Source organism: Alexandromys fortis, unplaced genomic scaffold, assembly GCF_014885135.2.
Source record: "Alexandromys fortis isolate MF-2015 unplaced genomic scaffold, M_Fortis_MF-2015_v1.1 scaffold_66, whole genome shotgun sequence".
NCBI lineage: Eukaryota > Metazoa > Chordata > Mammalia > Rodentia > Cricetidae > Alexandromys > Alexandromys fortis.
Window position 1 is genome coordinate 4,525,044 of NW_026067950.1, and position 27,547 is coordinate 4,552,590.

General features: G+C 39.4%; 1 protein-coding gene across 3 annotated transcripts in view; it reads left to right on the forward strand.

Moving 5' to 3' along the window:
* Uggt2 (UDP-glucose glycoprotein glucosyltransferase 2) overlaps positions 1 to 27,547 on the forward strand; it is an 85,645-nt gene that overhangs the window by 48,106 nt on the left and 9,992 nt on the right. For 2 of the 3 annotated variants that reach the window (XM_050150369.1, XM_050150370.1), the window contains 15 exons: positions 32 to 238; positions 1,143 to 1,274; positions 1,979 to 2,103; positions 2,606 to 2,701; positions 4,011 to 4,113; positions 6,485 to 6,564; positions 9,761 to 9,950; positions 12,115 to 12,273; positions 13,325 to 13,410; positions 15,959 to 16,043; positions 18,856 to 18,938; positions 22,450 to 22,545; positions 23,327 to 23,411; positions 23,925 to 24,107; positions 26,484 to 26,644. In XM_050150369.1, coding sequence (XP_050006326.1) covers positions 32 to 238; positions 1,143 to 1,274; positions 1,979 to 2,103; positions 2,606 to 2,701; positions 4,011 to 4,113; positions 6,485 to 6,564; positions 9,761 to 9,950; positions 12,115 to 12,273; positions 13,325 to 13,410; positions 15,959 to 16,043; positions 18,856 to 18,938; positions 22,450 to 22,545; positions 23,327 to 23,411; positions 23,925 to 24,107; positions 26,484 to 26,644 — 1,871 coding nt within the window. The remainder of the gene's footprint in view (positions 1 to 31; positions 239 to 1,142; positions 1,275 to 1,978; positions 2,104 to 2,605; positions 2,702 to 4,010; positions 4,114 to 6,484; positions 6,565 to 9,760; positions 9,951 to 12,114; positions 12,274 to 13,324; positions 13,411 to 15,958; positions 16,044 to 18,855; positions 18,939 to 22,449; positions 22,546 to 23,326; positions 23,412 to 23,924; positions 24,108 to 26,483; positions 26,645 to 27,547) is intronic. The other variant, XR_007593294.1, reaches the window with a different exon arrangement.

Consider the following 27,547-nt stretch of genomic DNA (forward strand, 5'->3'; position numbering starts at 1 on the left):
TGATCTTCTAAACTGTCAATGTGTTTTGCAGGAAACAAGTGCTCATAGTCGGTTGGGGATCATCTATAATCCCACATCAAAGATAAATGAAGAAAACACAGCCATTTCTAGAGGAATTTTGGCAGCTTTTCTAACACATAAAAACAGCCTTTTGAGAAGATTTCTCAGAAAACTGGCAAAAGAAGAAACTGCTGAAGCAATTTATTCTGGAGGCAAAATTAAAACATTTCTTACTATGGTCAGTAAAATAATTGTTTATAGACAGTGTCTAGGGGTCCTGGCTGTAGACGGTGTCTAGGTGTTCTGGCTGCAGACTGCAGCACAGGTTAGGTGTGGCTATTATATACTTAGAAGGTGAATTTTGTTTTTTATGATAGCTATATTTCAAGTGCTAATTTTAAGTGCCATGGTTACCATATTGAATGGTGCAATGGAACATCTCTATCGTCATAGGAGTGCGTGAGGACTTGCTAAAATTTCAGACCGAAGGCCTCTTAATTGTACTCAAATAAAACACACCAAGGTGAATTGTATATATTTTAAAGTCGGTAAAGTACTGATAGGGAAAAGTGTACCTCAGTATGAAGCTATATAAAACATTTTTCTGGTTGACTTTCTATGAATATCCTTATAATTTTTTGAGAGGAATTATTTTAAATACTGCATTGTTTAAATACAGTTATTATATTGGCCTTCTGTGATTTGTACACTCAGGTAAGATGCAGTATTTCTATCAAAAACACCCCTATTTAAGAGCATCAAACATGAGAGATACTGAGTTCAGAATTTAATAAATAATTAACTTTTATGGTTAAATTTTACTTAAACTGATGTTCTCAAACATTATGATGCCCTACAAATCTCCCTTAAATGGTCAAATAATTGCTAATTTATAACTATGTGCATTTATAACAAGATTTAATGGTTTTATGAATGATTTGATAAGAAATTATCTCTTTAAAATGCTGTTTCAAAAGAAAATTATATTTTAATCATAATTTGCATAATTTTATTAATATGGGATTTATATAGATGAATTTTTACTGTTACTTCATCATTTTATTCATTTTTAATAGTTTCATCATGTTTAACTTGTTTTTTCCTGTTTTTTCTTGTTTTTTCGTTTTTAACTTGTACCTTAGGAGATGGATAGCAATGCTTTTGAGAAAAAATATAACACCATTGGAGTAAATGTTTTTCGAACTCACCGGCTATTCTGTCAGGATGTACTTAAACTGCAACCTGGCGAAATCGGTATTGTCAGCAACGGGAAAGTAAGTAAAAGAAGAAATGTTTCCCTTTTAGTGGACGCTGGTGCTGTGACCAGAGACCCAACATAGTGACATGCACTCGTGTGTTACGTCCTAGTCAGAGCTCTGGGCAAGTAAAAGGGGGCCAGCCTCTGTAATCTGTCTATTAAAGAAAACAACATTCCACTTGACATGGCTTCCCGAGTGCTGGGATTAAAGGTGTGAGCCACCACCGCCTTCTTCTATAACTTGTAAAAGATGGCTAATATGTGCCAGTCTAGATATGCATATTCAGATTCACAAAACTAGCTGTCATGTGACGTAAGAATTTCAGAAAAAGGCGCCGAAAAAAACGAGGTAATATGCTTTGACCCCGACCACAACACTGATGTCTAAAGACGTAATGGTGGTTGTTACAAGGAAACGTGCTATTAGAATAGAGGAGGCTGGGTGCACAGAGAACACTCTGCTTTCCACAGCTGCCGGCAGGGTGATGTAATCACAGCTGCCGGCAGGATGGTGCCATCACAGCTCGGGGAGTAGCTTCTGGCCCCATTTTATTTGCCCAGAGCTCTGCACACACAGTGTGACAGTGGCTGCACATAATAGCTCTCCCAGGAGATGCTCGTGCAGTGCAGTGGTAGTGTGATTGCGTAAACGTGAAAAGAGAAAGTTTTCCTGAATGTCTCCCAGAAAATATCCAACAATAAAGCTTTCTTTATTTCAAGTTCTTTGGACCTTTACATGAAGATTTGTACCTAGAAGATTTTCACTTGATTGAAAAGATAACATTTAGTAATTTGGTAGAGAAAATTAAAGACATTGTTGAAAATATGGAAATCGACTCCAAAGAGTAAGTATTTAAAGGTATTATAGCAACTCATTTGGGAGTATAGTGTTTTCATGTTTTCTCACAATCAGAAAATGCTTCACTATTTAGACAAGATTCACAACAAAGACATGAAGAGGAGGGTGATCAACCCCTGCATTCAACTCCATCCCTTCACTCTAAGGGCTGGGGTTTGTTTCTTTATTCCATTCTTTCTCTCTGTTTTGCATTCATCCAGTTATACCCCCTCCTGTCACAGAGGAGCCTTTTTCATAGAGACTGCGTGCATAGGTCTCATACTTTTTATTTATACTTTGGCTTCATCTGTAAATTTCCACTATCCATGTTTATGGTGTTGAATGCCTCACCTTTCCCAGAGACTCTGTGTCCTTTGTAAACTACTTCTGTAAGAGAGGAGCTATAGTCATTCATATAGAAAGGACCTCTCTAGAGTTGTCAACTGTAACATGAAATACAAAGTTTTCTCTTCCGAGAAGTCTCACATATTGTTTCTCTGCTTGTATAGCATGAGCGACCTTGTGATGAAAATCGATGCACTGGTGTCTCCATTGCCAGTGCGTGCCTCTCGGTACGATGTCAAGTTACTAAAAGAGAACCACAGGTAATGCTGTAGCAATACCTCATTTTCCTACTATGAATTATTTCATGCAGTCTTTCCCTTTGCCATGCATTATTTCCATTAATTTTTATAGCATAGTAAAACCTAAAAGTTCTCTGTTCAGTAAAAATATAATTAGCAACATAAAGAAAAATTGATCTAGGACATAGCTCAGTAGTAGAGGATGCATTTGCCTTTCATGCATGAGGCCAAGTTTGATTCCTTGTACCACATTACTAGCACACACAACACACTGAGCATACACACCATACACACATATTACAAATCCAGTTGTATAGCTTAGTGAATAAAAACACATTTAGGATATAAAGTTTTGAGTTATACTTAGCATGATTTTTATTTTTTAGTATTATTAGTAACAAGTACCTTTGACCATTATAAATAATGCTGTGTTGGCTCTCATTATATATACTCTTATTATAACACAGTCAAATTAAAGCTTCAAGTAAACCAGGTTTCTCTCCGTGCTCATATCTCTAGTAAATATTTAACTGATGAGCACTGGGTTCTCCCTGCCAAGAGTCTTTCTGCAGCGAAGACGATTGCTGCTCCTGTAGCTGCATTTGTGTGGCATTTCATTAGGCAAGGCTTTTTCTACTGCCAGAATAAACAGTTCTTCATCTGAGAAAATGTCTTCGTATGACTAGTGTTGAAGTCATAACTGAGTTAGCATAGACTGTACTTTACGAACAGACATATTTTTATCTCCCACTGGCAAGTTTATTCCCATTTTCCTTTAAGTCCATCTCTTCATTTATGATTTAGATCAATGGGAAGGGGTGAGTGAGCAGGATGGAGGTAGAGAGAGGAGGGTGGGTGCTGGTGGCCATGTCAGAGGGGCAGAGGTGGCAAATGAAGGTGGAGCCCCTCAGCAGCAATAGCTGGGTCCAAATAAGTTACCATGGTTTTGAGTGTGTTTGGTCCTGATTTTCCTGTCTTATGTGTTGATTTTGTACAAATACCAAGTGATTAAAAGTATAAAGTAGTCAATTCTCAGATCTTAGGAAATATATTCCCCTCTACAAAACTACCAGGATTTGTACTATAGTAGTCTCATTTCTTAATGTGTGTTCATAAAATAGTTCATTTTCTCAAAATCTTTATATTTTTACAAAGTTGCGCACAAATTTCAAATTTGGATTTGATTATATAACCAGAATTTATATAACCATAATTTAAATCAACTACAAGGGAAAGCAAGCAACTCGTAAGAATGTACATAACTAAGGTCACATTGTGGATGTCTTTATAAACGTAATTCAGCACGTTGGCCTTCCCTTTGTCACCGCAGTGTGATCAAGCTGAGTCCTCCCGAGAAGGACCTGTTCTATGATGTCGTGGCTATTGTGGATCCCTTGACAAGAGGAGCACAGAAGATGGCACAGCTATTGGTTGTAAGACAATATGAATCAGACTAAATCTTTTCACTTTGAAACTCAAATATTCATAACTGTTTTTAAGTGTAATGAAGTATTTGTGCTTCTCGGATCTTTATATCACCTGGCATTTCACACACACACATGCATGTATGAAATATACACACTTCAGTGGAGAATAGGAGAACTGTGCACAAGTGTCACAGCAGTGCTTACGTTGGGGCTGCTGTAGGCTGAGCTGCAGTCCCCACCAAGTCCACACTGTGGCACTTGAAGTATGCGTTGGTGAATTTAAGCCCTGCCTATCAATGGGACTGTATGCAAATGAACCCTTAGGAGGTACAGTTAAATGACTTCGTAAAGGAGGAACCCTAGTTATATCATATGTGGAAGCCGTAAGTTCTCTATATCTCCCATAGGTCATCTATGTATTACTGTTAGCAGAAAGGGGAGAACAAGGCCATAACCCCATAGGTCCACAAGTGACCAGAAGTAATAGCAGTGAGAGGCTGAAAGCTATGGCCAACAGCCTTTCATAAAGATGAAAATGTGTGAGAAACCTGGTGTTTGGCGCATGGCTGTAGTCCCAACAATCCAAAAGCAGAAGCACATGTTTATGGTCATGCTGGACTGCATAGCCATATCCTGTCTGAAATAGGAGGATGGAGAGATGAGAGAAGAAGGGAGGGAGACTTTGAGGGAGGGAGGAAGAGAGCAAAGGAAGTGAAGGAAGCGAGGGAGGGAGAGAGGGAGGGAGGGAGGGAGGGAGGGAGGGAGGGTAGATGAAGGGAAAATGTTGTCAACTACAGGCAACTAAGGAATGCTGAGAACAGGAGAAATAGGGAACCAGTTTGTTGCCCAACACAAAATGATTATCCCCGAAAACATACGTACCAGTAACATATGGACTGAGCAGGTCATATTTGTCATATTTGTCTATGTTTATATTTTGTGTGTATAACAAAAAGTTAAAGGAAATTAATTTGGAAGAGAACAAGATGTGTAGCGGGCATACATGGGAGGGCTTGGAGAGAGGAAAAGGAAAATGACATGATTATATTACAATATCAAAAAATGGTTTAAATAAAAATAAAGAAATTTTCTCAGAATTGGAAACTGCTCTGACAGTTAGCTTCCCTTGAAAACAGGCCAGAGTGTAGGTAAGAAATCTAATAGATAATGTTAATGACCAAGCGGGTGATATTGCTGTCCATTCCACCAGAATTCCATTGTTAGCTTTCTCAGACAGAAATGGTCGTGTAGACCATATGAAGGGAATTTTTTTGTAAATAGTTTTATAGGTGTACTTATTAATGTAGATGATCATCTTAGACTTTGATGCTCTTTCCATTCGGAATATTAACAGCACAAAGCTAATTCCATGCCTGTTTCAATATTGTCTTAGCATTTGTAAACCCTTCACATGTGAACTCTATAGTATTCAAATTATCCTTGATTTTTAATGTATAACTTCCCTGTTCCCATAAAGAATCATTATTAAGAAAAAGTATTATTTTATCTTTAAAACCTACATAAGGCTAGGACTTATAAATAATAAATGTAAAATGCAAAATTATAGGGATAAGAGAAATGACTTGCTCGTTCCTTCTTTGGTAATGATAACATGCTTTATTTCTCGGCAGTTTTATTTTACTTTATGGCATAATACATTTATAAAATGATGTTTTGTGCATTGGCTATAGTCTCCAGCGTCTCTGTCACTCCCCTGTGCGGTGCTGATCTAACATATGAGAGGAAGTCATGCAGTGACCCTCGTGGCAGCAAATATGAGGGGTGACAGATAGAATTAAACCACAGAGCTCTTACACGGACACTTTGTCCTAATTCCTCATCAGGTCTATATTCTTCGTGTCACATGCACACTTTTTGAACCTTTATCCGTGTCCTGGGTTGATTCACAGCTTTTGAATCATCTGTGACTTGTCTGTGTTGTTGATGTAGTGACAAGTCAGAGGAAAGAAAGAGTAGATCATCTGTGATAACCTAGAACTTTCCATAGCTCTCAAGGCCTGGAGGGAAATTCTAAAAAGATCAGGGCACCCTAGGCAATGTTTTGAGGCAAACCAAGGTCTCATAATTATATTACACTTCCTTCAATGCTAAGAAGTTGGGAAACCCTGAAAGTCATTTTAAACAAAAGACTAGCAGCTTCCAGTGAGGCACTGAGTCAGTCAGTTGTCTGAATGTCATTGTCTCCTGTCGCTTCCCGTGGTCCCGGGCAGCTACATCTCTGTTCATCACATACAGGAGGATGTGGACTGTGTTATGTGTGTCATCTTTAGATATGACCGTGAGTGGTGCATAATGTATGCTCAGTAACTGTGAGCTATTCTGTTATTTGAAAATCAAATATGGGAATTTTTAATAGGTGCTTGGCAAGATTGTAAACGCAAGGATGAAGTTGTTCATGAACTGCAGGAGCAAACTTTCTGAAGCCCCCTTGGGAAGGTAAGTGGATGGCACCGCTCTGGACCTGTTGTTGGCCAGCCTTGCTGGCACCTTCTCTAGAGAGTCAGCATCTGTCTCTTAAATGATATGAAGCTAAAATAACCTGATTCAGCAAATATATCTCACTGTGTGCACTGTCTAGAGTGTTAAGACAAAGGTTTTAGAGGCTATGTTGGTGGTTCCAGGGTGTTTGTGTTTGTCATTGATATGGGACTCCCTCTGTATGCTGTTACCATTGGCTATTAAAGAAGCTGTTTCAGCCTATGGCTTAATAGAGTGAAGCCAGGTGGGAAATGTGAACAGAGATATAGAAAGTAGGCAGAGTCAAAGAGATGCCATGTAGCTGCTGAAGGAGGCAGATACCAGACAGAACCTTACCAGGTAACCCACAGCCATGTGGCAATGCACAGATTAATAGAAATGAATTCATTTAAGATGTAAGACTTAGCTAGAAATATTCATAAGCTATTGCACAAACAGTGTTGTGATTAATGTAGCTTTTGTGTTATTATTTGTGTCTGGGTGGCTGAGAAATGAAGGAGCAGTCTCCAACTACATATCATTGTGTAAAATAGTTCTTACACTGTGACCTTAAATAAAACCTAACTTAAAAGAAACATGCCCTTTCTCTTTTTTGGATCAGAATCATTGTTGTAATCATTCATATTTTTAGAATATTCGATATCCTTTGGTGTTCTGGGGCAGAAAGAAGGTTTGCCCGATTGGGCTAGAATAGCTGAAGCTTGGCAGCATGTTCATCTCAGCCGTAGTTACTAAGCATGCATGTACTCCTGGCAGGAAAGCTGGAATTTGGTTCATCTTTTTGTTTCCAAGTATGGTGTGTTCTGTATATTATACACTATTACCTTGAACTGTCACTTTAAACAAGGAATTTTTCATGCTTGAGAGACAATGAAATGGAAAATATGGAAAATTTAAATGGGAATTTAAATTTAGGGTTTATCCATTGACAGTTTGTTTTATCTCATTTGCTTTTAGGTTGTTCTTTTTTTTGTTTTTTATACGTTAAATTTATCACATACCTTATCTAAATCTGATTAAAGAATCATTAAATTTGTTAGCTATTAATTGGAAGGTCTGTACCATGGGTACAGAATTTTGTTGTTGTTTTAGTTTTTCAAGACAGGGTTTTTCTGTAGCATTAGAACCTGTCCTGGAACTAGCTATTGTAGAGCAGGCTGGTCTCAAACTCACAGAGATCCACCTGCCTCTGCCTCCCAAGTGCTGGGATTAAAGGCGTGTGCCACCGCCCAGTGGGTACAAAATTTTTGTTCACAAGAATGGACAATCCTTTCAGAATATCTCTATAAAGATGGAATGCATTTAAAAGGAAAAAATTACTGAGGTCTGAGATACATCTACTCTCCAGAGAATCCAAGTTCAGTTCCCAGCAACTTACAACTGCCTATTAATCTAGCTCCAGGGAATCTGATGTTCTAATATTCTCTTCTGATCTCTGTAGGCACTGAACCCATGTGTGTACGTACGTGTGTGTGTGTGTGTGTAATTTAAAATATTTAAAAATAGTGGTAACGTGAATATTAGAGGGACGGAACATGGCTTCTGTAGTAGGAATAGTAACTGAAGTGCTAGCTACTGTTCAGCATATAAAGTAAGCACCACTTCTAATCCACTGGTTCAACATAATCTTATTAGTTCCTCATGTTGTGGGGACCCTTAACCATAAAATTACTTTTGTTGCTAGTTCATAACTAATTTTGCTACTGATACAAAACATAATGTAAATATCTGTATTTTCTGATGCTTTGGTGAACTATGGGGCATGGTCTTTTGATCCCCAAAGGGGTCACAACCCACGCTGAGAACCACCGTTCTAGAGTACTGATATTTTTTTCTTCCTTCTTTTTCCTGTAAACTTCATCCGATGACAAGATGCTCTTTGTATTTCTCCTTCGCTGCAGCTGCCTTTCATTTTCTCCGCCACTGAAATTATTTTCACTCAGTCCTAGAGAAAGTTCTATTTCCAGCATCCCTAAAAACATCTTCCTTAGCATTTATACTGTGCTTGTCGTACTGGGTGCTTGTTTTGTGTTTACTTCATGACTGCTCTCTCATTTCTCCTTGTACCTTCTTTTCTTTGGTTTAAATGTGGCTCCTTTTATACATCTCCTAATGAGCCATCACCATGTGTGTAAAGTCTCCTGGAGTAAGGGTTGAACTTTGTTCAAAATACAGACAAACTAGTTGAATAACTTCTGCAGTCTGCAGCCTAGATCAAACAGGCCTTGCTGGCTCTCTCCCTCTCCCACCCCTTTCCCTCCCCCCCCCCACTCTCTCTCGCCCTTGTCATTGTCTCAGATGAAGTGTGAGTAGAAATGCCCACTTGGCAGTTAGCAGAGTACTTTTCAGCCACAACTAGAGAGGGCTGGAGTCCTCATTCCCACAGCACCAAACAACCGATGAGCTTGGTTGCCTATGTCCACGCTCCCCGTTTCATCCCCTGAACCTGAAGAGCTGCAGCAGAACTCACACCATCTTTATTTATTAAAGTTCATCTTTCTTAAGAAAAATCAAAATCGTTGTGTACTGAAACTATAGAACTCACAATATGAGTGTGAGCTGAGCATGATCGTAAAATACGTGAGAGAAGAGAAAATCGTTTCTATGTTCTCGATATTGACCACACTACTCTAAGAAATGGCTAATTTTTGTATGATTATGCTGGAGCATGAGGCGAGCACAGTAAATCTGCAGTCACTCTAATGATCTATTACACAGGAGCACTTGGCTCCATCCGCTTGTTTGGTTCTAGTTTAGCTTTTAAAATTGGTATCAGAATTTCCACTTGAATTTTAGTTTGTTTTTTATTATCTTGGGTCTTAGCTTTCTTTGTAGTGGGAGGGGCTAATAAAATACCTAGAAAGCAGACTGTGTTTAAGTGTGAAGGCATATAGAAATGAGTGCAGATAGATTATATGCTCTAACTCAGATTTTCAGGAAATTCTAATTGTTTTCATTAAAGAGTAAAAATATATAATATGATATAAATACATAATAATATAGTCTCTTAACTCCTGTGGCATACAGTGTGTATTTAACTTTTGGATTTAAGATCTTATAGTCATATTTATTGAGTCATTTGTAGTTTTAAAATAAATGAGGAATAGGTAATCCTTTTAATTTTAGTCATGATATTTTTATGTTTCATTAACAGCTTTTACCGTTTTGTTCTGGAACCAGAGCTGATATCAGGGGCTAACAATGGTCCTTCTCATGGACCAGTGGCAAAATTCCTGGACATCCCAGAATCACACCTTCTAACTCTCAACATGATCACCCCAGAAGGATGGTTGGTTGAAACAGTACGCAGCAACTGTGACCTTGATAATATTAACTTAAAAGACGTAAGTTATTGTGGGAAGTCATGTAAAGATGAAGGAATGGGGTAATCCATGTCTACTGATGATATTAATTTAGGAGTCGTAAGTTATTGTGGGAAGTCATGTAAAGATGAAGGATGGGGTAATCCATGTCTACTGATGATATTAATTTAGGAGATGTAAGTTATTGTGGGAAGTCATATAAAGATGAAGGATGGGGTAATCCATGTCTACTGATGATATTAATTTAGGAGATGTAAGTTATTGTGGGAAGTCATGTAAAGATGAAGGATGGGGTAATCCATGTCCATCAATGCCATCATCAGTGAGCATCACACGAATACCAAAATTGTTGTGTAACTCTAGGTCTCAGCGTGGTCTTTTTTTTTTGATTTTTATGTGTACCTCACTTCTGAAATCAACTTCTCACGGTTTCCAGATTCATAAATGCCCTCACCATTTTCTTGGCCATGTGCCTCTATCTCAGAGTGACTGATAAGCATGTGGAAAGTTTGGAGATGACATGTTGAGACACTTTGCTTAGCAAGTTTAACTTCGAGAACTTCAGTCAGAACACATTGCCTGGTTCATAGCTAGCAAAATCAGCTTTAATCAAATTGAAATAGAAACCAGGAAACAGAATTTGTCGGACTATAGGCTAAGCACACCTGCTTCCCATCACCTCCACTGTGACTTCAGCTAGCGAATAGTGCGACCTCTCCTGCTCACCTTGGTCACTGGCCATGTGGGGGGGGTTGGAGTAGAGAATTTTACATTCTTATCGACCTGTATTCACTCTACGTAGTGAGAGGTTCCAAAGTGACTGGAGTGCCTGTGCATAGACACTTCCTTCTTAATACCTGCTGCCGTGTAACTGTGTGCTCATAAGAACAAAACAAAGCATTCTTTTAGCTGAGTCCCTTCTTCTGAAGCTCTTCCATTTCAACAAGTTGCTACAAGGGTTTATAGATACATAGTATATGAAGTCTATCACTAGAATAGCAATAATTCAGAATCTTAAAGTGGATTTAGCAAATACTATCTTCAAGGAGTTTACCTTCAAACAAGCACTGAAATTATATATCAGGACCTAAAGAAATGCTATGCACACCATTCTAATCACTTCTGAGATAGTTACACCAAAGAAAAATAACTATGCAAGGTGGAATGTACCCAAATATTACTGAAAATATTTCTAAGCATATTATAATAGCACTGAAACCCTCCTATATGAAATATTTCAAAGATGAACATTACTATATTTTGCTTAGCACAATTTCCAAACTGTAAAAATCACATACCATTTGACTTACATTTGTACTTTGGTTTATGCTATACATGTGAGGGAGAAGAAAGGGTCTATCTCTAAAATATAATATTTACAATAGAAGGAAATTTATAAATAGTTAAAATGCCTGAGCCTTTTAAAAATACATTTATGAATGGCAGACACACTGGTATATACCTGATTGTCCCAGCTACCTAAGAGTCAGGACAGAAGACAATGGTTTAAAGCCAGTAGAGTGGCATACGCTATTCAGTAAGACCATATCTCAAAGAGGTTACAGAGTCATTGGTTCTGAGAAAACTTTAATACAAACATAAGCTATACATGTTTGTTTGAATAAACCCATTAAAATTCAAATTGTTGATGTTTATTAGACTGTTTTAACTCTATATGCTTTCTCTTTTTCCTTTGCTCTCCTATGGGAAGATTAATGTTAATTTAAATAAATTGTACTTACTTGTAATTAAATAATAAACATTACTTTTTTTAATTTCAAGAAAGCCAATAGATGATAACATGACTTTCTTGCCCATCTTGAAATGAATGTTATAGAAGAAGATAAGAGATTGAAACACATTTTTTATAATTACCTCATCTAAATGTTGAAGAGGCCTCTGTATTGCTAGTTATGGACTGCCTCTCTAGGCACACTTCTTTCCTACTTGGTGTTATTTGTGAATATATCATGAAATTAGGAAATAACTGAATTGGAAAGAAAAAGTTCATCACACTCTTATCTTGAAGAAATTAGTGAATTATCAGTTTGCTCATGTGCTAAAGAAAGACTTGAAGCCATAAAGCAAAGTGTGTTGTTCTGTTTTAGAATCATCACTTTTATTCATTATGAAATTTGTATTCTTATGATTCTTTATACTCAACCAATATTGTGCTCCTCCGCAGACTGAGATAACGGTTTCAGCAGAGTATGAACTAGAGTATCTGCTACTTGAAGGACATTGCTTTGATATGACAACAGAGCAGCCCCCTCAGGGTCTGCAGTTTACGCTGGGCACAAAAAGCAATCCTGCTGTAGTTGACACAATAGTGATGGCCAATCTTGTAAGTATTCTGGAGATTAATTAATGCTATTTAACATTTCAGTGAAATCTCTTAAGTTTTCCTGATAGTGAAGATAAAATAATAGCAAATCTTACATTGTTGACCTGTAGAAATAGGAGTGGCGGGCTGCGTCCCGCCACCCGGCTAGCTTTACCCCAGAAATAATTACAGGGAGACTGTATTCTTTTAAACACTGCTTGGCCCATTAGTTCTGGCCTCTTATTGGCTAGTTCTCACATCTTGATTAACCCATTTCTAATAATCTGTGTAGCACCACAAGGTGGTGGCTTACTGGAAAGGATCTTAATCTGCGTCCATCTTAGAGAGGAGAGCTATGGCGACTGCTTGAATCTGCTTCCTTCTCCCAGCATTCTGTTCTGTCTACTCCGCCTACCTAATTTTCTGTCCTATCAGGGCCAAGGCAGTTTCTTTATTAACCAATGAAAGTAACACATAGACCCTCCTCCATCATTGAACAGCTAATAGAAAACAAAATTGAATCTTTTTAAAATTTATTTTATTTATGTGTATGTGTCTCTGAGTGTCTGCCATGTACACGGAGGTACACAGAGAGCAGACGTGTATATGTGTCTCTGAGTGTTTGCCGTGTACACGGGGGTGCACAGAGAGCAGACGTGTGTATGTGTCTGAGTGTCTACCATGTACACAGAGGTACACAGAGAGCAGACGTGTATATGTGTCTCTGAGTGTTTGCCGTGTACACGGGGGTGCACAGAGAGCAGACGTGTGTATGTGTCTGAGTGTCTACCATGTACACAGAGGTACACAGAGAGCAGACGTGTGTATGTGTCTCTGAGTGTTGCCGTGTACACGGGGGTGCACAGAGAGCAGACGTGTGTATGTCTCTAAGTGTCTGCCGTGTCTCTCTGAGTGTCTGCTTTTATGTAAAATCTCCTTCCTTTGAGTTCATTTGTAGAGTTTTCTCTCATTCACACTAAATGCTTTTTTGGCTACTTTATTTATAATCTTTAATGAATAACTGCACATTCTTATTCATGTAATTGAATAGTTTCCCTTTTTATCTTCCAAGGGGTATTTTCAGTTAAAAGCAAACCCAGGTGCGTGGACACTGAAACTGCGAGAAGGAAAATCTGAAGATATTTATGAAATAGTTGGGTGAGTTATCCAAACCAATTTTTAAAATTAATTAATTGATCAATTTTTCCCATCCAGATCACATTTTCCCTTCCCTCCTTTTTCTCCTCCCAGTCCTTCTGCCTAAGTTGCACTCCCCCCTCACCTCCGTGGATATCAGCAGCCATGGCAGATCAAGTTGCAGTGAGACCAGCACCTCCTCTCCTGTTAAGGCTTGATGCAACAACCCAGTAGGAGGGAAGGGCTCTAAAAGCAAGTAACAGAGCCAGAGACAGCCCCTGCTCCCGCTGTTAGGAACCCCACAAAAAGACCAAGTTGCTACATAAGTGTAACGTGCAGAGAGCCTAAGTCCCATGCTAGGTCTCTCTGGTTAAGGGTTCAGCCTATGTTAGATGCTATGAGCTCAAGTTAGTTGATTCTGTGTGTTTTCTTGTGTTTTCTTTGGCCCCTCTGACTCCCATAATACTTCCTCCCCCTCTTCCACAGGATTCACTAAGGTTTGCCTAGTGTTTGACTGTGGTTCTGTGCATCTGTTTCTGTCAGTTTCTGGGTGAGGCCTCTCTGATAACAATCAGGCTAGGCAGTGATCTATGAGTATAGCAGAATATCATTACAATTCATTTAATTGACTTCCCCAAACCACTTTTAGAGCTTTAGATGTGAATGATTATTTAGTGTTACATGTCAGATTATCAAAATGGAAATTAAAATCCTAAAAAAGTATTAGATCTAGTTCTGTGCAAGATGACAGAAAATGACTTTCCAGTACTTAGCCACCCACAGGATTTAGCAACTATCCATGCACAATTCTGAGATCCTAACAGATGACAGTCTGAGCAAATGCACTGAGTAGGAAGGGCCGTCTCCAGCTGCTGGCAGTAGCTGGTGTACTAGGAAGTAGGCAGTAAGCACAACTTTGCCCTGAACCCCGAAACCAAGCCCACCCCAGCAAACCTAGCACCCAAAAGGCCCTCATGGCACTAGACTTTAAATCGTACCCCAGAACTAAGCCTCTATGCCTTGTTGTGAGGTAGAGTCTATAACCATAACATCTAGGCATATCTGGTGTACGCAGTATTTATGTCGACCCACTGTAGGGCCTACTCAAGTGACTCCTAGCAGTGGGCCTGTCCTCTAAGTTCAGACACTACTGAGGAAGGGTTGGAGAACTGACTCCCAGGAGAGGCATGTAGAACAAAACTGAGATCCTGACAGAAAAAGAGCTACTACCTATCCATGATTCCAAGGTAAGAAACAAGACGCTGCTATGACCATGATACACTCCAGCTGGCTTTCTGAGCCCAGAAAACTAAACCTCATGTCTCCATCACTGTGCATGTCAATGGAACTAGCGAAGCGTTAGCTTATTGCCCCTTCAGGCTTTGCTCCATGGAAATGTATTTGTCTGTTCAACAGAATCTAGTTATCAGCCAGACTAGTGAACAGCCACCACCAAAAAGACAAAAAGAAAAACAAAGAAACAAAAGTTTAGTGAGACATTTATGCCATCACTTCCAAGGCTGAGGTAACATAGCAGAAGAGGAAGCAGAAAGAATTTTAGAGCCAGAAGAAAGGAAGGAGGGCTGTAATTTGTAATATGGTAATTTCTCAGAAAATTAGGAAACAACCTTCCCTAAGACCCAGCAATACCACTTTTGGGTATATATCCAAACAATGCTTAATTGTGCCACAAGGACATGTGCTCAACTATGTTCATAGGAGCATTGTTTGTCATAGCCAGAACCTGGAAACATCCTAAATGCCCCTTGACTGAAGAATCGATAAGAAAAAGTGGTACATTTTTACAATGGAGTACTACATAGCAGGAAAAAATAATTACATCTTGAAATTTGCAGGCAAATGATGGATCTATAAAACATCATATTGAGGAAGGTAACCCAAACCCAGAAAGACAGATATCATATGTACTCACTCATAAGTGGCTTTTAGACATAAAGCAAAGAAAACCAGCCTAAAATCACAGTCCCAGGGAACCTAGACAACAAAGAGGATCCTAAGAGAGACATACATGGATCTAATCTACATGGGAAGTAGAAAAAGACAAGATCTTCTGAGTAAATTGGGAGCATGGAGCCATGGGAGAGGGTAGAAGGGGATGAGGGAGGAAGGGAGGGAGTGGGGAAAAATATGCAGCTCAATAAACAACAATTTTTAATAAATACATAAATGCTGGTGGAGATTGGAAAGTTTTGACAATATAATTCCTCTAAAATTGAAAACTTTCAAGTCTAGAAATTGTCTCTCATTTTAATTATCAGTATATCAATGTCAGCTAAAAGATCTGAGTTTTGCCAAAGCCTTTTCATACTGCAGCAAAAATAAGCAAGAATGTAAGCCTTATGAATAATTAAATTATTAAGGTTAATAAGTGCCTCTAGATCATCTTAATTAATATTAAAATAAGTTTAATTAAATATTTAACTATAACATTTCGGTATATATATATTGGCTATATGATATAAACAATTTTATTGTAAGGGAATTATTTGTATCAATATTATAGTCTATTACTGAATAAATGACGGGTATTTGTGTTCTTCTCTTTTAGGCATGAAGGAACAGACTCAGAGTCTGATGCAGGCAACATTGTTGTCATGTTAAACACTTTTAAGAGCAAGATACTGAAAGTGCAGGTCTGTGCGGGCTTTCGTACATACTTTTCATGGGCTTTAGTGCACACCTTTTACAGGCTGTAACAAGTGCCTTGGTTCCTCTTCGTTTTGTTTAATAGCAACTAAAATTTGGTTCTCTAAAATTTTGCTTTGTAACTCAGTGAAAAAAAGGAAAATTAAGGTTATGAAAGTGCATTTTGAAGACAAAAGGAATGGTTTGTTTAGATTTTGTTATTAGAATACTGACTATCATTAGGAGATAATTATATTAGAATACTGACTGTATCTTTAGGAGATAATTATATTAGGATACTGACTGTATCTTTAGGAGATAACACTATATTTTTAGGAGATGATTATAGTAAGATACTGACTGTATCTTTAGGAGATAATTATATTAGGATACTGACTGTATCTTTAGGAGATAATTATATTAGGATACTGACTGTATCTTTAGGAGATAATTATATTAGGATACTGACTGTATCTTTAGGAGATAATTATATTAGGATACTGACTGTATCTTTAGGAGATAATTATATTAGGATACTGACTGTATCTTTAGGAGATAATTATATTAGGATACTGACTATCTTTAGGAGATAATTATATTAGGATACTGACTATCTTTAGGAGATAATACTGTGCACCATGCTCTGGAGATGAGTCAGGACACAGGTGCAAACTTAGTCCTGGAAAGAGAGGGATGAAGACTAGGCATTTATTGTTCTTTCTGGTTGTTTTTGGGACAGTGTCTCACTGTGTAGACTGGCTGCTTCAGAACTTGCTGTATGGACGAAGTTGCCCTCAAACTCAGAGATCCTGCTACCTCTTTCTTCTGAGGCCTTTCTCTGTCATTCTTCCCTTACTCTCCCTCACCCACCACCTCACAGCCTTTTTATATCTTATTTACTGTCAGAGCACTAATTTTAACAAAATTTTTAAAGATTCATTATTTTTCATTGTGTGTCTATTTCCTGGTGGTGGCACATGCGTGTGAGAGCAGAGGCCTCAGCATCCACCCCCTGGACATACTGTTTTTCCTTCTCTCGATTCTCCTCCTCTGAGAAGCTGCCTTGGAGTTTTCATTTTAAACCCTACTAACATTATCCTTGTGCTTAGGGAGGGGAAAGGAGGGGGAAGGAACAAAAAAAGAATGTTTAAACAATGGCAGGCATAGTTTCCCTTTGGAGTGAACCCTCCTGCTGAAAACTAGTCAAATGGCTAAAGGAACAATTGACAGGAACAAAATACAAAGGAAACACGAAGGGCGATGCAGAGGTCCTGGAAGTTTCCCGGGATCACTGCGTATCCCGGAACACTTGTACTGCCATTTTGATTTAATTTACATGTAATTTAATACAGATTAAAGTGCAAAATCTACATAAAATAGTAATTTATTAGAAGACATTTTCATCAACGTAAGGATGAAACATACTAAACTATCTCTCATCAGCCCAAATTTGTGTCACCAAATATTCCAAGGAATTCTTAACTTTGAATTGATACTAAACTAGTTCCCGATAGGTACGGTAAACAGATATCTGGCAGAAATAGCCATCCATCTCTGGAATAAGATTACAATAAAATGAAAATCATAGTTTTAGAGTGTAGAGCCAGCACATGATAGAAGATAAATACACAAAATCAGCAGAAACAAATAAAAAAAAAAACAGGCACATTCAGGTCAGATTCTAGATGTAAGAAGTCTTGATAGATAGTCTAAAATGCTTGTGTTTAAATAAATATACACTCTTGAATAAAGAACCCTGTTTTAAAAAAAAAAAAGTACACAGTAGCCAGATGGTGGTGGTGAATACCTTTAATCCTAACACTCAGAATGCATACAGGCGGATCGCTGAGTTTGGGGCCACAGGACAGCCAGGGCTACACAGAGAAACACTCTTGAAAAACAAAACAAACAAACAAACAAAAAAGGAAGGTAGATAGCAGATTTGGGTATGTATGTAGCACTAGGGTAGGTTTTTATTTTTAAGACGAACCTTTGAAACTGAGCACCAAGACTAAGAATTGAGTGTCTGGGGCTGGAGAGGCTCAGCAGTCAGAGCACTGCTGTCCTGGGAAAGCAGGACTGCCTCCTGCACCACAACCACCTGGAACTGCAGCTCAACAAGGGATCCAGTGCCTGCTGGCCTGTGGGGCGCCTACAGCTTGTGGGCATACATAGAAGCTCCATACGAGCACACACACACAAATAACATTTTTAAAATCCACAGCAAAATAATTTAGTGGCTGGCTTTTATATGCTGTGGAAAGAATTGGCAAATTGCAAGGCAGATATTAGCGTTTTATTGGACTAGGGAAATATTTCTTGTATCTGCAAATACCAAACTGTGAGTTGGGCATAGAGGGAAGAAGAGATATCATATTCGTCCTCATCCGCCACCGCATATGGGAGAGATCGATGCAGTTGTTGGAACTGGGAGTTTAATTGTACTCAATAGAAGAACTGGAGAGCAGATGTCGTCACTAGAACCTCCACAGGAAGAGGAAGGGACAGTCATTAGCAAGGATGAAAAAGGTCTAAATTATGTGACTAACGAGAAAGGATCTCAAGGAATGTCTTAAACTGCAAAATCTCAGACCCAAGTGGAAGCCCATTGTTTGTTCTCATGGGAACCAACAGAACAGTTTCTGAGATCTTGTTTCCCCAGAACCGATAGTACAAGATAGTATAAGATTTAATTTATAACATTATGTTAATACATGACCTGGATTTGTGAGCCATAACTACGTTCTTACATTGCTACAATTTCTTGCCTTATATGACATACTTTATAAATTATAAATTTCCTTTTTTCACATTGTCTAGGTAAAGAAAAAATCAGGTAAAATTAAGGAAGATATCCTTGCTGACAAACATGAAAATCGAGGCATGTGGGATTCAATTAAAAGGTAATTTTCAATAGTTATTTTAATGACTAAATATTTTTAATGATGTAACTATGTTAATGAAGAAACTCTGCAGATGACAAAGATCTAAGTAAAAAGGCACAGACCCTCTCTCCCAGGAGTCATAGAGAGACACATAAAAGTTAACATAGAAGCCTGGAGGTGGTGGGAAAGAGGCTGGCGGGGTGAGGGGAAGAGAAGAGAGGTGGGGGAAACACTTGGAACCAACATTACATGCAAAAAATTGCCAGAGAATTAATATAATTTTTAAAAACCTGGAGCTATAAAATGCTAAAAATAGAATACTGTTCAAACAAAGGGTGGGGGTATAGATCCATCTGGGGACCTCGGGAAAGATTCTTCCTATAGGACATGGTGTTCAAGACCTAGAGTTAGACTGAAAGGACCTAGTTACGTGAGGAAACACGAGGTGTGTGCCTCAAAGAGGAGAAAGTTGTCTAGCATGGTTGCAACACTGACTGCCATAGGCTGTTTGTGAGTCATATTGTTAATTTAAAAAAACAAACACTAGGGTTTTGTGTGTAGCTGTGTGGGGGTTGTTTCCTAGCATGTATGGAGCCCTAGGTTCCATCCCCAGCTCACAAAACAGGGGGGGGGGGAGAGAAGGCTGGGTTCATATGTGTATAGTTCAATAACACAAGACTAGACATGGCGGTGGGTATTGAGTGGCATGAGCCGCAAACTCTCTCCAGCTCCTAAGTCTACTCTTCCTTTGCCTCCTATTTTCCTGAGAGATTTTTTAAATAAAGGTATACTGCCCAGCAGATAGAAATAACCTCTTTCCATATAATACCAACAAAAGTTCCAAAGCTGGTGCAGGTTGTACCATTGCGTGTTTCCCAAGCTGAGCTGAGCGCTGTGACTGTCCATGTTGGCAATATGCTTTCTCCTATGAGAAGACCTGTTCCACACGCACCTCCGAGCATGAATAAGGGGAAAAATGGTTCCCCTAATGCACCAGCTTGCTGGTCTACCCAGGTTCATCTTAGCTAGCTTTAAGGATGGCCTGTGCAAGGAATGATCCTGCCCACAGTGGGCTGGGCCTTTTACATCAGCTAAGAATCAAGACAGCCCCCACAGACAGGCCCACAGGCTGATGTGCACAGTCCTTTGGTTGAGACTGTAGTCTCGGATGACTGTAGTCTGTGACAGGTGACAGCTAAAGCTGACTAGAGGACTTTGAGTTTATGAGCATAAACACATGATCCTCTCAGTCAAAGATAGAAACTTTAAACCAAATGGATTCAGCAGCCTAAATAGATTGTTGTTCTGCAGTCAGAAGAACTGCCATCATTTTGGACTTGGTCCAGTTTATGCCTCTTTTTCTATAGCCTACTCTTTCGTTAATAAAAACTGTAGTACTAGCCCATGTAGTAACTTTTTTCTCAGAATTACAAAAAAAATTAAAAATATCCATCATAATAATTGATACTTGCCAAAATATTTTTAAATTTAGCTTTATTATTTTATGTATATGAGTGTTTGCCTCAGTATCCATCTGTGCACTGTGTGTGCCTGCAGAGACCAGAACTGAGTACTGGATGCCCTGGAAATGCAGTTACAAGCCAGCTGTGATGTGTCGCAGGGACACTTGGAGCTGGATCTGCTCTAACTTCTGGGACATCTTTCCAGCCCCACAAACAAAAAGCAGTTCTCGAACCATGGCCACTTTAGCCATGTGCTTCGATACAACCGAGGCTTTGATTAAAGGAAAGCTTTCCGCACCAATCATGTACATTAAGAATAGCCCAAATTAATTTGGTCCTTCTGAATTTTCTTGCAATATTTTTTGTTTACTTATCTGGGCTTTTCAAATTGTTTTCATTTGTTTTTTTTCTTTTATTGAAAATAGTTTTTTCTTAAAATTCTCATTTAAAATTCCCTTCACTATACAAACCTCCTCCCCTTGTGGATTTGCTCCCTTCCGGTCACTCCTTAGACAACAGACAGGCTTCTTGGAGACATTAACAAAATAAAGTAAGGTCAAACAAAAACTAACACACAGTCTGCTGGCTGGTGTTGTGTGTCACCAGAGACTAACACACAGTCTGCTGGCTGGTGGGGTGTGTCACCAGAGACCAACAGTTTGCTGGCTGGCATTGAGAGTTGCCAGGGAGGAAGGAGCCTCACCTGAGACCCAGCTGTAAGGCATTTTCTCCATTAGTGAATAATGGGTGAGAGCCCAGCCCATAGTGGGTGGTGCCATCCCTGAGCTGGTTGTCCTGGGTTCTATAAGAAAGCAGGCTGAGAAAGCCATGGGAAGCAGGCCAGTAACATGGCTCTGCATCAGCTCCTGTCTCCAGAGTCCTGCCCTGTTTAGTTGGTTTCCTGACTTCCTTCAGTGATGAACAGTGATGTAGAAGTATAAGCCTAATGAACCCTTTCCTCTCCACCTTGCTTTTTAGTCATGGTGTTTTGTTACTAAGATACATAGGAATTGGAAAAAACAAGCAACCAAATAGACGAGTCCAAAAGAAGACACAAGAATCACACCCAGTCCTTCACACACTCTGAGTCCCCATAAAAACACTGAACTGGAAGTCATAGTACATACACAAAGCCCAGGTGCCGACCTGTGCAGCCCGTTCTCACTGCTTCCGTCTTTGAGGTCACACGAGCTCCGCTTCTGTTTATTGGGAGGCCTTGTTTTCTCAGTGTCCACCATCCCTGTCTCTTACACTCTTTAACTGTTTTCTTTTGAGACAAGTTCTCTCAGTCACTAACAAAGGGTGGACTTTTGAATTGGAAATCCTCCTGCCTGGAATTCCTAAGCAGTCACTTTTTAGAAAAGGTATAGGGTGTGTGTGTGTGTGTGTGTGTGTGTGTGTGTGTGTGTGTGTGTGCGCGCGCGCGCGCTCCCCCATAGATCACGGTTACATTTACAGTGGAGAACCTCGTGAGCCACAGCCGCTCCTGCTCTAGTCCCATAGATCACTGTTACATTTACAGTGGAGCCTCGTGAGCCACAGCCGCTCCTGCTCTAGTCCCATAGATCACTGTTACATTTACAGTGGAGCCTCGTGAGCCACAGCCGCTCCTGCTCTAGTCCCGTAGATCACGGTTACATTTACAGTGGAACCTCGTGAGCCACAGCCGCTCCTGCTCTAGTCCCGTAGATCACGGTTGCTCTACTGCTAACACTTTGACTCAATGGACTCTGTTTCTTTCCTCACTGTTGGCCTGTGTAAGCTCCAATATACTATACATGAACATAGTAGGCTATACGTCATTCTTGGTTCTCAAAAGAACTCTGGCCATTCCCAAAATTCAAGGTTACTACCACATTAATATGCAGAAAGTCTAATTGTGTTCCATGTCCAAATAAAAGTTTATAAACCTCAAAAAATACCATCACATTTAATATAAATAGCTCATAATTGTTATGATAAATGTTTGTTTAGTGTAACAGCTGTACGTTGTGCATGTTATTTAGATGTATGTAGTTATAATATACACAGACTAAGAACCCACTGTCCTGTGTTTTTATTAAAAGCTTCACAAAAAGTCTGCATAAAGATGACAGAAAGGAAAATGACATCCTAAACATTTTTTCAGTTGCCTCTGGCCATTTATATGAACGTTTTCTACGGTGAGTATTTTCTAATATTTTCAGTAAGTTGTGCATTTATATAGTCAGAACTCAGCAAAATGAAAGAGTGACCTACAAAAAAGAAAAGAACTTTTTTTTCCTTTCACTTCCTTGATATTTAGCTTCATTCCACACCAGAGCCAATAGTGTCATCTGTAATGCCAAGGAGCTGTTACTGTCAGTTCTTCTTACCTAAATATCAACAAGGTGCACACTGCTGTGCACCTCACTTCTTTATGTGTAACTTTAATACATTTAAATTCCCTTAGTGTGGTTTGATTTAGGTTAGGAAACGCCCTATAGGTAACAGGTTGCGAAGTAAGGGAGATGTGCATAGCAAATGATCCTTCCCCAGGAAAGGACATCGGTGCAGAAGGAAGTGGTGTTCAGAGTTCAAAGAATAGTTTTAGGGGTGTAAGTAGAAGGATGGCAGAGAATGCCCTAGAACTAATGCCCTCATGGTACTTTCAGGGCACGTGCATCTCGGTTACTGAAGCTATCTACGGTGGAGTTTTGGGGTGCATAGGTCTCTGGGTTTTGAAGGCCGTGTCTATCACACAGTGACACCAGAATTAGATGCTAGTTCAGTAACAGAACCTCTTCACACTAGCTACTTGGTCCTTACACACTTCATACTGTAACAACCTTAGTCTCCGAAAATATTTCCGTTTGATTCTAATGGAAAATTCATAATGGAAAACTCGATTCATCTTTTAAATATTTAGAAGCCTTTGAAAAAGTAGGATGTTACCTGTATTTGGTTTTGTGTTCTCTTCCATAGGATTATGATGCTTTCTGTTCTGCGGAACACCAAAACACCAGTGAAGTTCTGGTTTCTGAAGAATTACCTCTCCCCAACATTTAAAGTAAGCATGTTGCTATTTTATAGTGTGGCTAAAGTTTGTTACTAAATTTTTTGCTGTCATTGTAAGCTCTTAAAACATTCCTTTTTCAAAGTTGGCCTTTTAAAATGCATATTTACCCAAATTAAAATTTTGAATTTAAAATTATATCCTCAATTCTTAACCAGTTTCTAAAATTTCTGTGTAATTTTTATTTAAAGAAGAATTGGCACTCAACTGTACAACCTAGTGTGAGCACATGGTAAACAACGGAAGAGAAGAGAAACCTGGGTCCCGGTATCCCCTTCAAGGATACCCTCACCCCAGTTACCGAACTCCCTTCTATGAGGCCCATCTCCTGAAGGCTCTGCCACTTTTAGGCAGTGTTGGAGCTGCTGCAGGCTAAGACCATAAGAGACACTTGTGGACAATAGTGTTCGTTAAAGTGGTGTTTAGGCATTCTCCAATCAATTTATAATAATTTTATAGTAAACTTCTTCTGAAATGTATTATTTGGTTTTCTTTATATGTGTTTAGGAGGTAATTCCTCACATGGCTAAGGAATATGGATTCCAATACGAACTTGTGCAATATAAGTGGCCCCGTTGGCTTCATCAACAGACTGAAAAGCAACGGATCATTTGGGGTTACAAAATTCTTTTCCTTGACGTCCTTTTTCCATTAGCTGTGGACAAGATCATATTTGTTGATGCTGATCAGGTAATAAGGGTAATTATTTGTGCTACTAAAGTGTGGCTTTGCCTCTAACTGAATATGAACCTAGGGACTTCTGTTGCTCACTCATTGTCATTGTTACTTCATAGACATACAAGACCTGATTGTGGGATATTTGTGAGGATCTTAAGTTTAAGAGCAATCTGTCAGAACATGGACAGATTGAAAGTGTAGTAAGAAGTACTGTTTGTTTAGAAAATGGTAGCTTCTGGCTGAAACAGCCATTTTTTTTTTAATTTGGCAGATAAAAATAAGACGTGCCTATATTAGTAACTGTAAAATAGTTACATGAATTTGTGTGGCTCTGCGCTGGTCTTCTTTGTAACCGGCTGTTTCTTGTTGCTGGAAACGCCAGTGGCTGCACACAGCCCTTTGTCATTGTTGACCCTCAGCAGCTGAAACAGGTATCAAGTCTCCTTATGTCTGTCACTTAAAGGCTCTAAATTCAGCTGGAGAAAATTTAAAAACCACCTCAGCTTCAAGGTTTGTATAGATAAAAGTTATGGTGCTCTGAACAAATGTCTCAGAGGTTAAGAACACAGGCTACTCTTCCAGAGGTCCTGAGTTCAATTCCCAGCAACCACATGGGATCTATAATGTGTTCTGGTGCCCTCTTCCGGTCTGCAGTTCAAGCATTCATGCAGATAGAACACTGTATGTATAATAAATGAATCTTTTAAAAAAAAAAGTTATGGATTTTCCCCTTACCTCATTTCAGTATCTTTATAATCACTACTCAAGAAAATATTTGAAAAAGTACGGAATTTCTAATCACACTATTATTAACTGTAAATTATATAAACTAAATGCATAAGATAGAATTTGCATGGTGTGGACAGAAGGTATGTTTTTCAAGTTCTGTATTAGAATTAGCTTATGCTCACTGAGTATGCTGACTTTTGTTTGTTTGTAAGTGCATCGCTCGGCAGACAGAGGCTGAGGGATGAGACATTCAAAGCCAGCCTGCAGCACAGGGGAGGAGGAAAACGTGGACTGGTTTACTTTCCTATACTGTTATTTTGTTCCAAGTTAACATCAACTATTACAATACAACCTTTAAAGCAGGGGTGATAAAAAACCACTGCCAAATATATCGGCAAGAAAAATGGCTCAAGAGGTACAGGCCTTGCCATGTACAAACCTAGCATGGCCTGTTCCATCCCTGGAGCTCACATGAAAGAGGAAGGAGAGAACAGACTCCATACAGTTGTCCTCTGCCCTCACCCTCAGGCCAAGACATATGTACCCAGCTGTACACACACACACACACACACACACACACACACACACATTCATTTCAAAAAGAGTAAGATTTTAAAGCATAAAACTCTTTTCCTCCCCTCAACATTACACTGGTATTCTCTTAGCAAGCTTGAGCCAGTAGAGAATAATAAAGAGGGCTCAGTGATTAGAAGGACTCAGCTGCTCTTATAGAGGAAGGACTCAAGTTTATTCCTAGCATTTACAGCTTGATCTAGTGCCCTGGGACCTAGTGCCCTCCTCTGGCCTCTTGTAGGCATTGCACACACATGTTACACAGCTATAACATGAGTCACACTTTAACACTTTAAATAAATAAATCTTTTTAAAACAGAAAAAGAAAAGTTAAAATATATTAGCATTGTCATTTAAGCTACTCTTTTTTGGTTTTTGGAGACGTGGTTCCTCTGTGTTACAGCCCTGGCTGTCCTGGAACACATTTTATAGACCAGGCTGGCCTCTAATTCATAAAAATCCGTCTGCCTCTGCCTCTCAAGTGCTGAATTAAAGCTGTGCACCGCCATGCCTGGCCCTTAATAAGCTTTTTAAAAAGACTTTTTTTATTCACTCATTGAGGAACTACAAGCTATGTGCTTTTGTGATAGAGTGTGTTATAGTCCCACAGTGTGTGTTATATTCCCATAGTGTGTGTTATATCCAGATAGTGTGTGTTATATTCCCACAGTGTGTGTTATATTCCCACAATGTGTGTTACATTCCCACAGTGTGTGTTACATTCCCACAGTGTGTGTTATATTCCCACAGTGTGTGTTATATTCCCAGTGTGTGTTATATTCCCACAGTGTGTCATATTCCCATAGTGTACGTTATAGCAACAAGTTTGCTTATAAATGATATAACCAGGCACCTCACTGGTAAGACCATAATTATACAGATAAAGACTATAAAGCGTATGCTTCTTTTAATCTGTGAGAACAAGAAAAGCATGAACATCTAGTAAATTCATGCTGCGTGGCAATGATGTGAGGAAATGCACCTTGCTGCATGTGTGCAGTAAGGTCATAATATGAAAGTTACACCAAAGGAGCTCATGATATTTTACAGCTTGTGCCGTACAGAGACACTGTTTTTATTACTTAGATTGTGAGACATGATCTAAAAGAGCTTCGAGACTTTGATCTGGGTGGAGCTCCTTACGGATATACTCCGTTCTGTGACAGCCGCACTGAAATGGATGGGTACCGTTTCTGGAAAACGGGATACTGGGCATCGCATCTGATGAAAAGGAAATACCATATCAGGTAAGACAGCATTGTACTGACTATGTGCTGTCTGTGGAAGTCCCCCATGTGTGAACCTTAATTCTGCGTTCATAGTTTTCTCACAGTCTCAGTATCCTCCATCTTATAGCTGTGGAAACTGAGGCAGTCAGCATTTAGGCGGCTTGCCAGGTTTTCCTTTCCTAGTGCTTGGTTGAACCAAGAGTTAAAACCAAATGAGCCACACAGGTGCATGCACCTGTCCGCTGCAAGATGGAAAGTTGGTTTGTCAGTGCCGAGTGCAGACACTGGCTTCTGGCAGTGGCTTGTCTGTAGGGCTGTGATTTCATGAAAAGGTTTGAGATGACCTGAAATATATATGTTCTGCCATTGTTACAGCAAACGTCAAGCTCTGGGGAAATACCAGAACATTAGACTCCAATTTATGAAGGAAATATTTAAGTTCTAAGGTGTCTGTCCTGCTTTGCTTTCTGCTGTTACAATAAACACCATAACCAAGAGTTATTTGAGGAGGAAAGGATTTGCCTTATTTTGGTGCTTTCAGACCCTCATAAAGGGAAGTCTGGGTAGGAATGCAAGGCCGGAACCTGGAGATATGAGCTAGAGCAGATACCAGTGGAGAAACACTGATTCCTAGCTCACTCTACAAAGCTGCTCAGTCTCTTGCTTATACACCCCAAAACCACTGCCCAGGGATCCCACCACCCACAGGGGTCTGGGCCTCCTACATCAATCATTAATCAAGAAGACGCCCCACAGACACGCCTACATTTTCTCAGCTGGTTCCTTCTCCCAAGTAACTCTAGCTTGTGTCAAGTTGACAGCAAAACTTACCAGCCCAGCTCTGCAGATCCATTGTGTACACAGTCCCTGGGGACAGCCCAGCTGTGCAGATCCATTGTGTGCACAATCTCTGGGGACAGC